Source organism: Acanthaster planci, linkage group LG01 (genome assembly GCF_054643075.1).
Source record: "Acanthaster planci isolate LZ-2023a linkage group LG01, COTS_SCS, whole genome shotgun sequence".
Taxonomy (NCBI): domain Eukaryota; kingdom Metazoa; phylum Echinodermata; class Asteroidea; order Valvatida; family Acanthasteridae; genus Acanthaster; species Acanthaster planci.
The window spans coordinates 4703163-4714757 of record NC_141777.1 but is presented as its reverse complement, the minus strand read 5'-3'; the positions used below and the strand labels follow the sequence as shown (position 1 = coordinate 4714757).

The window sequence follows — 11595 nt, the reverse complement described above, 5'->3', positions numbered from 1 at the left end:
TTGGTTTGGGACATGGCTTGATAATGTCAAACCTTGTGAGGAGTTTGATGAGGTTCAAAATAGTTGGGAATTCTAAAGTCAATTCAATGAACATAGGGAGAAACAAGTTCAACATTCGTAGCATTTAAAAAAGCGATCACTCTCAACACAGGGTTATTGTTTCTATACAGTTAATAGGTTTGGGCAAGGGTCAATTTACCCATGGAATCAAAGTCATCAAAGTCAACAATAGGGAAGAATAATTTAAACTCACCCATGAAAAAAAGAGAATTTGAAGAGTTGAATCCATTCAAAAAATCACTCAGGTTTCCATTCAAGCACTTTATTTACTCTGATTCAGAGCTGCAAACTATATGTTTCCATTCCTGTACCTCAGCTGCATTTCAAAACTGAATAATTTGAAAAAATTCATGCTCAAATGCCACACATTACAAGCAACAACGTACAACCTATCAGGGGGTCTGAGTAACCGTGGAATTTCGAAAGGCTTTCTGTGCTCAGTACAAGCACAGATTTTCTGCACTTATAACATGAGCAGAGAATTCTGAGTTTTTGCACCAAAATTACAGTGAACAGAGCAAAACAATTAGACAATGATTTCTGAGGAAAATAAAATGTCTCCTTAAAACACAGCGTGTACTAACAGAAAAACCAATTTACTCAAACTGTTATTTTACATACCTTGGAACAATGACATTATTGTCAATAACAAATTGCAAACCTAAGATATTCATTGGAACATTTTTCAAGTTGTTACATTTGATGTTTGACATCCTGCAACACAGTGGTACCACTTAACTAATTACATGTAATCAATTACATGTATTTAAGTCAAGCATACCTTCCAAATCATCCAAACCTTCCAAATCATGCATACCTTCCAAATCATCTGCCTTGCAAAAGTTACTGTAAATGACCATTTGGTTGTAAAGTATTTTGATTCTAAACTTTTGAAAGTAAACCTAATATGAAACTCAAACATTTTCTTCTGCTTGTTTTGTGTGCTGTTCATTACCTGTCTTTAACTACACTGAAAGTGCTTGGTACTCCAAAAAATAAATGGAAATAAAACCATCTCTGTATTTCCCTGTATAACCCTCTCAAAACCGAGGGTATTTGAGAGACATTTGTAATTTTAAATCTCGACTTATGAAAAAATAGAGATCAAGGACAAGTAAAACTCATTATGAACCACAAATCATAACTGTGAGCCACTTCGATAGTTGTGGTAGTTTACCACAAAATGAACGCTCACTTCCCTTACAGCAAAAGCTTACATAATAAAATGTCAAGCAGGTTTGGTGCATTACCGATGCCCTTTTGCAGCCAAGAGCTCCACAAATAATAGGCAAACACATTTGGAAGTGTTAACCCTATCTGCCTTGATGCGCAAACAAATTGTATCTGGTTCACTAGTTCCCATACACTGACCAATGGATACAAGCGAACTATTTCAGTTGCTATGGCAACATATTGATTCAGTATTGCAGTGAGATTACAGCTTTGAGAATGTGGGTTCAGTCTTCTGCATAGCTGCTGAGATTGCCTTCATCAAATCTTCACTCTGCAACATGCTGGCATTCCACGTTGACTGCAATAAAAACAAAGACAGGTCAATAGTAAGACAATTTATCAAATAATCCACTATGTTCTATTCACTTAAGGGAGTTTCATTAAAATTTGAATGCTTAAAAATTGTTCCGAGGATAATGCTGCCTGTTCCATTGGTAACACCTGTTGTTTTTATTGGAAACAGCTTAACAACATTAATGCAAATTCTTAAATAGGAACAGTTTATTCTCAGGGAGAACACCGTGACAAAAGGAACACTGCAAATCCCAAAACGGAACTCACAGTGGTCCTGAAAGGAACGCTCTAGTGTAGACGGGAACATTTCCATGAAGATATTCCCTAAATATGCCTTTCTTTCTTCAAAGGCTGGGAGGGGAAAATTATCTAAGACTTTTTTAAGTCCCAACTGATTAACTGGGAGCAAACACAGCATTATATGATGTTGACAGTCAAATGCAATACACACATACTGAAAACAAAATTCTCACAAAGCTTCAAAGTTTTTCTCTTTTCAACCTTATTTATTCACAATGTAGAAAAAGGCACAAGAAGATTTCACTCTTTTTTGGGGGGGGGAGTCAGCTTCCCTGATAAGTAACCATACATGCAAGCACAAAAAGATTCAGGGTTAATAGCAGACCTCCTACAGAAAAAAATCCCGAACTTTTTCATTTTGTTAGTTCTACAAGACAAATATTATCGCAAAAATATGTCAAGAAGTACTTGGACAACATTACCCATGGGTTCGAAGGTTTTAGGGCTGATATTTCCCTAAATGTCATCTGTCATCCCCTCACCCCCGCATTTACATCGCTGGATCCACCCCCCTCTTAGGTTTTGACATCTGTAAATCAAACCAAGATTATCTTACCACATCATGGAGACCATCAGCTACACTGTGGTCCCTAGAGAACAAGACGCTGGCCTTGGATGTCCGCACAGCAATGGGACTACGGCTTGCAATTAGGGTGGCTATATCCAAAGCGCCCTCAAGCATAGCTTCTCTTGTCTCAAAGACACCACTATGAAGAAAGATGACGCAAATATGCCCACTGAACAAAACTGTGCAAGCCTTAAAAACAAAATTCGTTCAGAAATCTGAAGTGTGAGTTACTGAAATTAAATTGAACCTCTCCTTTCATAAAAACAGTGTTCCAAGTTTGGCTTCCAAGTACAGACTCTTTGTTTCACTGACCTGACAAATCCTTTCTCTCGGGCCTCATCGCTGCTAAACTTCCTAGCTGTGTAGATGATCTCTCTCAACCAACTGTCATTGCCAATGATCTTGGGGAATCTTTGAAGTGTGCCAATATCTGCAGCAAGTCCCATTTCCACTTCCTAGGGACATACATTGGAGAACAAAGTCTGAGAAAAACTGAGTTGAGAAATAAGAAATGGTCCAGCTGAAGTTTCCCATCAACTCCCCAAGTGATGTCTAGTTGATGTAAAAACAGAGCTAGGACCATGCAAGCCGACGTCCAAACTACAGTACTTGGCTACGGCTAGCAACAACACATATCTATGGTAAATTTTCTGCAGCCACTGGCTAGCTCCTTCCATAGACATACACACTGTTTCTAGCCATAGTCAAGTAATTCAGACACAGCCTGAATTTGGGAGACTTACATGTAAGAGACACTTGCCAGTTAAGCAAGTAAATCACAATAGGCCTGCGTGTAGGTACTGGTGACATCAAAATAGACCATATTCACGGTGTCCCCTGTTTCAGTCATATTCCTGAACATACAGTGTAAATTTGGAACCCGTAATGGGATGGTACCAGATGATTTTGGAGGTCGGAATGAAATCGTAGAATATAGTCTGGTCCTTTTAATTTAACATATTTTCAAATAAATACACTACATATGGGGAATATGACTGAAATTGGGTCCCCACGAATAGGGCCTCTTTGTATGCCTGGTTTTCTACAGAGCTTGAAATCTCTCCTACCTACCTGTCATCTGTGAACAGGCCTACACGTATCTGATCAATCCTATTACTCTCTCTATCAATTTCAAACATATCAACCACAGTCAGCTTACTTTGATTTGGAACCAGGCATCTTGAGTGCACAGCCGCATATCACAAGCAGTGATCATTTCCAACCCTGCACCTATGCAGGCCTCATGGACTGCGGAGATGACAGGCTTCAGACTCTGCAAAGAAAAACACAGCAGGTGAGATTGGAGAATGAGGAGAAATCACCAAACATCCAGTCAGACAGTTGTAACAATAAAAAACACTGACATTTCCAGGTATTGAATAACATACCAGATATAGCTTTAGGCACTTAGTGTTTTTTTACAAGGTGCTTAAGAAGCAGCGAAACCTGATGGATATATCTCTAAAAGACCACAATTTTGGGGCCAACTCCAGAAATCTGGCCAAACTCACAGCCTTGGCATTAAGGATGAGGGAATGTGTCTTGCTCCTCTTTGACATACACAGAAATATTATTACATCATTATAAATGGTTTATTTCATTTAACAAAAACCCTAAATCCCAAGAGCTGAATTGCATGCGTAAGCATTACATAAATTAATACAAAAAATACAAACAGGACAAGCTACAGCATAACAAAAAACACGTTCATTTTTTAAAAAAAATATTTGACTGTTGGCTGTCACAAAGATATACACGTACAAGGGCACAATATGGGTGATTGATAAAAAGTAGAATCATGGTTGAATTTGGAATACTTCAACTATCAACCCCATATCAACCCCAACTATCTGCCCATAGATGCTATGAAGAAACACTCATGAGAAATTCCTCAATAAACTAGAACGGCCAAGCCCCCACATAATGGGCACTCAAACAGGCGCCAAGCGCATACCAGCAATCACATTCAGGTACCAGCCTCCGGCCTCATTCTTTGTTGTCCAAAGGGAACGAACAGTACCCAGACTCCAGGCCCTTCATTGAATAAAAGCTGATATTACTTAACGACCCTGATGGTACCTTTTCCATGGCTGTAAATGCATCCTGCATTTCTGTCAACTTCCGTTTCAAGAACACAGCCTTACGCCCAATGTCCATGTCTACCGAGTATATCTGTGCCAAGTCCATCAGGTCAAGTCCTGTTAGTTGAAATGAATTTAAGAATATGATTAAAAAAACACACATTACTAGTTTAGGCACCAATTTGCCTAAATGTTTTAATTCTTACATATGCTTATCTGGGACTTGATTGGCAAAGTGGCATTTTAACCTGCTTTAGGATCATGCAAGTTCAAATCCTGTCTACATTCAAATGCAAACTGGCTGTAAGACCAAGACTGATTTGGTGAGACGTCTGGTAAGACAGGTGTTTTTTTAATCAGCAAAAGTACATGTACTTCTGTAGATGTCCTTATTTGTTCACTGACTGACCATCAAGCGCAAGACAAATGGTGAAACATCATAAAAAGGACGAGTGACCTGTAGAAAAACAAATCAATAAAATACTCTGATAGGGCACTAAAGTACTTGTCTTAGGGCCGATTTACATGTGCATGGTAAACACTATAAAAGCATATTCCTTGCAATAGACAGTGGTTAACTTTGGGGCTGTTTAAACCAGTAGAGGACAGACTGCGCAAAAGGGCAACGACACATTGTTTTTAGAAACCTGAGCACTTTAGATTCTACACACGATCTCATTAGTAGTGTCATCACGGTACTTCCTCTTTTGCTTTTTCATTTCTTCCCGTGAGGCACTGTTGTCATTGAGGAGATTCAGCAATTGGCATATCAAGTTGTTCTCAAAATGCAAGTAAATGTGAACCACTGCGCTGCATACTATCTCCCCTGAGCAGAAGCACTCCCTCACTGGTTGAAAAGAGCCATGCTGGTGGGAGGTGTTGAATTTGTTGGCAGCGATGTAACCATAACTCGTGCATTTCATAGTCGTTTGCGAACCAGCAGGGTGAAGTTCCCACCAAAGAAGCCTCCACTACTATGAAAATTGCTCCCTCTCTTGGTCTTGCTCGGAGTCCATTTTCTGTCACCATATTACAATTTCACTCATCTGTGTTAATGGACCCTTAGATTTTCCTTTTTAATGATTAAGCGATACTCGTTATGACCCTGAAAATCTCAATATGACATATCGGGAAAACAAAAACAAGAGATACATATATGGCCTGGAATGCCCTCCGTGCCTTCAGCATCAGACCTGTAGAGAAGACTTTCCCAGCTCCAGTTAGCACAACTGCCCGGCAATCACCATCCTCAGCAAACTGATGAAAGCACTCCCTCATTTCTCTGAAAAGAAAAATAAAGTTTTAACAGCAACATGTACAATGTATATGTAGTCATGAAGAATCAATATGCACATAGTAAGCCTCTCTAAATTGAAGTCAATTCCTGGTCCCTACAGATAATCGCATTTCTCTCCTTGTATTTCAAAAACAAGAAAGTTGCCCAAGGAGAGGGGGGATATACCCTGTATCCTCCGTACATTTTACACCCACGGTGAACTCTCACTGTGCCATTGGGGAACACCAGATGGCGTGATTAGGGCTCGCATCACCATCCATGAATGGGTACATGATAATGTCCTTTTATAACCAAAATTCTGGCTCACCTGAAGAATGTCTGGTTCATAGCATTCCTCTTCTCAGGCCTGTTCAATTCCACTTGCTTGACATAATCTCTTGGCTGGCTCACAGCCAACGTCTCGTAGTCATAGTTGAACGGTGCATCTGAGGTCATGTGACGAAGGAGCACAGCTCTCCCCACAAAATTGTTTCCTGAAAGAGTTTTCAGGAAACAATGAATTAGATCAAAATGAATTAGGTCAAATAATCCCTCCAAAATGCTTTCACGGCAGTCTATTAACCTCCTGGCAAAAATTTGACACATTGTACACAGTAAGTCTCTAATTATGCAAAGTCAAATACAATACAATAATTTATGATGCTTTAGTGATCGCCCAGGGTTACCCTACATGTGTCCAAGCACTCTGTAAACAGCTTCATGTTTATCAGAATGTTATTTGGATGTTTTACTTCGACAACTCAAATAGACGGCATTGTAATCATGTCAGTCACAAGTCGGTCACAAGTCATTCAGTCCTACATGTAGGTCAACTCACAAGCTATTCTACAAATGAACTGTGACATACATGTTTATGCCAGCATTCCTTTGTCACTGTTCATCTCTTCAGGACTGACCTGATTTGTGAAATGTCTTGAGAACTGACTTATGGACGTATGACAAACTTGATTCCAACTCTGCTAAAGACAATGCTCAAGCAGTTAAAACTGGCAAAGGTATTGGTCATTAGAATTTATTGGTTCAATGTGTTGCATCATGTATAGTAGATATGCAGCTACAATCAGCTGAATCTGAACATGATTTGGACATTGAATTTGAACAACTTTTGATTTGAAATCAAAATCCAACAAAAAACCTTTTTGAATACACAGCATTCAATGTGCTCAAATTTCACTTGAAACTGTTGTAAAACATGTATCCCTTACATTCTGAGCACTTTTTCTACATAAAACAGCATAATACATAATGCACAAATGGCACACATGTACATGTGTTTGGAGCCATTTTGTTTTAATGTGATGCCAATTTCAATATTCAGGAGCAAAACTGTGATATCAGTTGAGAAAACCTCAATGTGGCAAAGATTTGTGCACAAAAACTGCTGGAAGCTTTGATATTTTCCTAATCTAATTTTCTTTCGCGGAGATAGTTCACAAAGTTTTGTTTTGTACAAAGAAAGTAGTAATGAGCCATTAAGCAATCCTTCCTCAGAAATAGTTTTAATGCCAAAATGTTGGATTCATAATTTGAACTGAAAAATATGAACATGCAGTTTATTCCCTGGATGATATCACAGCTTACCAAGAGCAACCTCTGTTGTCCGGAAATATTAGGGACAATTTTAACTGTTAAAAAACTTAGTACAATAGCAAAAAAAAGTGGGTTTCACAAATCTAAGAGTACAAAGTTGCATGAAAAAAGCATTTAAGAAAATTTATTGCCTAGACCCAGGTTATTGTGGACCATCTCACAGCCCGTGGGTGGAGAGTATGGAAGTTGGTCACGCTACCACCCTATTTTTCAAAACTCAGACCCCCCTGAACTTTTTTGTACTTGGCCTAAGGCTAAGCCCAATGATATTTACATGTACATGTATTTGGACAAGTTGGAAATTGGAGTGATACATCATCAACTAACTTGTTGATTACTTTCAGCACGGCAGATCACTAAGTATCAATACTTCTTGATTATCTTGAATTATGTCACGTCTCTTGATCTCTTGATAAATAGTCACTGATCAGCTCCTACTGAAGCAACACTCAGCAAAGAAAGGTGGACAGCTATTCATGAGCATTACATTGGAAGTTCCTGAGGGCTTCTGCAAATTTTTAGTGTCACTGGTTTCTGTGATGTGCTAGGGAAGATTATTCCAATCCTGTGCAGTTTGGATGAAAAAAAAAATGCTTACAGGTTTGGGTGCTGGTGAACGGTATCTGGAAACATTTAGGTTTAGAATTTCTTGCACAGATGACTGGTTGTTTAAATAAAACTTCAGAGGGTAATGTGACATCGATTTTATTATAAATAATCTTGTGCATGTTGACAAGTCACTAGGTGTATCTGCGGTCCTCTAAGGTGGGGAGTTGCAGAGCCGTGACTGATGTTTTATTATTCCAGTTGTAATTATTACCGATGAACCAGACTGCTCTACATTGAAGCATCTTGATCTTGTGTCTGTTGTTGGCAGTGTAGGGGTCCCAAACTGAGTAGTGCAATACTCCAAATGTGGTCAAACTAAGCTCTGATAAGCTCCAAGTTTCACCTTTTGTGGACCAGAACCCAAATTTCGTCTCAAAAACCCAAGCAAGGTACTGGCCCCAGAAGTGACTGCCTTCACGTGGAAATTCCATTTAATGTCGCTAGACAGATGCACACTAATTCAAGAACTCAAAGTCACTACTCTGTCACGGAGTATGACGAAGTGACTTTGAGTTCTCGAAGTTGATGCACACCTAGAAATTTATGATGTTTCACTGATTTAAGACTGTGGCCTCCTAGAGGGAATGGATATTCTATATTAGATTTTTCTTATATTTGAAATGAAGAACATTACATTTTTCGGGTTTGAAATGGATCTAACAGAGCACTGCTCCCATTTCTCGAGTGTCCTAACAATAACATTGCCTAAGATGTTGCCTCACAATCTGCCGTTGTCAGTTTTAGTTGGCGATAGATGACACAAGCGTCAGCAAATGCAGCTGATGTTTGATGAAAGGCCTTGTACAATATCATTAATGTAAATCAAAATCAGAAAGAAGGCTGAGACCACGAGGACCGCGCCTTGCCATGTTTGAAGCAAGCACCCCCGATGAGACAAGGACTGGAAGGCTAGGGGTAGTGCTCGTGAACTACATAGGTGCTCTCACCAACCATGGAGGAAGGCACCAACTGGAATTAAAAACTGGTAATTAAAGGAAAAGTGACTACACACCGCAGAATCTGCCTTGAAGAACTTGAAATAACGCTCTTTGACACGATTTTAAAGCCATTCTGGACGATCTATCGTTTGAGTTGTAGGACAACTCAGTCGCGTCGAGCTAGCTGGCTGGAGTTGAGTACGGTACCAGATCGACCCTGGCGCGGCCGACTAGCGTGCAGCAAGCAAGCTCTCAGAAGTCAAAACGCGTCGAGTACTGATTATGGTGATCAGTGGTTGAGTACGCACGCGCTATATCTCAGGTCCTTTTCAATGTTTACGGCCAACGAGACTGGTACCCGTCAACCCGGCGAAGCGCAGTGTACATTGCACATGTACCGAATGTCATGTACCCATAGGCCATGTACTATATAGCAGAGAGGTCACGTTTCGATACTAGCAGCGCATCCTGCATGTTTACCCACGTATGGTTTGCAGGCCCTGGCAGAATGATTGATTGGATCAAATTCCGATTAGTATGGAATGCCGCGGACTTCTTCATGTTTTGTAGACTGATCTATTTATATGCGTTGACCTCTTCTTGATGTTTTCCTTGGGCATATTTATGCTAGTCTGGTACATTCTGTCATGCCTGTACAGCCGGGGAATTTACAGCAGAGTTTACAGAGAAAAATACACAAGTCACGGTTGCCGACGGGTGCGTATTTGGACGTCAGCAAGCGACCAGTATCACTGAGTTATCATTAAGTAAACATTGGGTAACTGATTTCGAGAACACATGGCTGACTTTGAATCATCTACATGTACTACGGGACGCGCTAGACATGAAGCTGAAGGAGTTTGGACCAAATTTAGCCTCGTCTTGGGGATAGGCACTGTTGGTCTGCTTTTTTTCAGACGCTACTTCCATGGGGCCAAATGTCGAAGCCTTGCCCAGCTCAGTGGCAAAACCGTCATTGTCACAGGTGCTAACACAGGAATTGGGAAAGCCACAGCTCTCGACCTGGCCCGTCGACATGCTCGGGTGATCCTTGCTTGCAGGGACATTCAAAAGGCAACGAAGGCTGCAGAGGACATACGGCGTTCCACACGCTCTGAGCAGCTTGTAGTCAAGCATCTGGATCTCGCCTCCCTAATATCCATCAGGGAGTTTTGTAATGACATCCTGGAGACGGAGCCACGCCTGGACATCCTCATCAACAACGCGGGCGTGTCCTGGCTTCCAAAGTTCACCAAGACGGAGGACGGGCTGGAGATGCAAATGGGAGTGAACCACTTCGGACACTTCCTCCTGACGAACCGTCTCTTGGGACTCCTCAAGAAGTCCTCCCCAGGTGCCCGCATCGTCATAGTGTCCTCAGCTCTCTACAAGAAGGGCAAGATTGACTTTTCCAACCTCAACTCAGAGAAAAGCTACAACCGGTTCCAAGCCTACTACGACAGCAAACTTTCCAATGTGCTCTTCGGACAAGAGTTGCACCGTCGCTTGGAGGCAGAGAGAGCGGGCGTGTCCGTCTACACCCTGCATCCGGGCGTCGTCAACTCAGAACTGAACAGGCACACCATGCATCCGTTTCTTTTAAAGTTCTTCCTACGACCCCTCTTCTGGCTCTTTATGAAGACCCCTACCCAGGGAGCTCAGACAACCATCTACTGTGCTGTGGCAGGCGAGCTGGAGGGACTGAGCGGCCTTTACTATGGTAACTGTAAAGAGCATCCATTTCCTCCAGTGGCCTCACTTGCTGATGAAAACATTGCCAAGAAACTGTGGGAAGCTAGTGAACGGCTTACAGGTCTTAAGGATGACTAAAATCACTAAAGATGACATTGATTCGATTTGTTTTGTTTTTAGTTTAAGGGCATCTGATGCAAGAACATAAACTGCAGCTGTAGACTGTAGTGAGGACTTTCATCCAAAGTTTTTAGATTGTCATTATTTTGAAGCAGAACAACCTCTGAAAGTTTTTCAAGATATACCTGATTCATAAAGTAACAGTTTTTCAGTTATTCGTTCTTTTGTCATTTGTCCAAAGCCAGTTTCATTGCCATATTAATATGGCAAATTGATGACTATTTAATGATCATTTAGCATTCGTTTCTAAAACCATTGTCCTTTTTCAGTGATCCATTTTAAAATTCTAATTAATGTCTTAAAGTTTGCTTGAATTGTTTTAGCTTCCATTTTGGCATGCCAAATTTATAGAAGCATTAGATGGAGCCTGCATACACAGCTAAAGAACAAAATGAGTCATTTTGTTGTTATTCAGTAATAAAAAATAATAAAAACAATTCTGTTGTGTGAAAATCCTTTGGTGTTAGCTGTAGTTATTTTGTCCAAACACTATTTGAGGTTGCTAAATATCTAGGTCATATCTCTATCGGCCTTCTCAAATTGCAGCAGTTAATCTTAAGCCTTCTTATTTAATTAAAGAAAAAGAGGGCAAAGTGCATCCCCACTCCTCCCCTATTGTGGTAGCCTGACATGAATGTGTGCAGAACTCCGCATAGCTGATATTCGGTCTACTCACCATGATTGTCCCTTTGTAAAAATATGCAGACGACATCGCTCTCATTGGTCGTATAATATCAACTGAATCTGCTTGCC

General features: G+C 40.5%; 1 protein-coding gene and 1 pseudogene across 1 annotated transcript; one reads left to right on the top strand and one right to left on the bottom strand.

Moving 5' to 3' along the window:
- Nucleotides 1-284: 284 nt before the first annotated feature.
- Nucleotides 285-9265, bottom strand: LOC110988065 (delta(3,5)-Delta(2,4)-dienoyl-CoA isomerase, mitochondrial-like). The gene is made up of 8 exons (XM_087137234.1): nt 9045-9265; nt 6141-6306; nt 5730-5818; nt 4535-4653; nt 3615-3728; nt 2768-2910; nt 2444-2594; nt 285-1591 (listed from the first exon to the last, which is right to left on the bottom strand). Exons 1-8 carry the CDS (start codon nt 9100-9102, stop codon nt 1496-1498), a joined length of 936 nt encoding a protein of 311 aa, XP_086993360.1. The 5' UTR covers nt 9103-9265; the 3' UTR covers nt 285-1495.
- Nucleotides 9266-9400: 135 nt separating this feature from the next.
- Nucleotides 9401-11295, top strand: LOC147800277 (retinol dehydrogenase 14 pseudogene; annotated as a pseudogene).
- Nucleotides 11296-11595: the final 300 nt, after the last annotated feature.

Bases quoted from the DNA above. Each gene is read 5' to 3' on its own strand.
- LOC110988065 (XM_087137234.1), bottom strand. From the start codon at position 9,102: ATGGCTTTAAAATCGTGTCAAAGAGCGTTATTTCAAGTTCTTCAAGGC. The intron at 6,307-9,044 runs GTGTGTAGTCAC...AAACTCTTTCAG, and splicing joins TCTTCAAGGCAGATTCTGCG to GAAACAATTTTGTGGGGAGA. The intron at 1,592-2,443 runs GTAAGATAATCT...TTTTTATTGCAG, and splicing joins CTGATGGTCTCCATGATGTG to TCAACGTGGAATGCCAGCAT.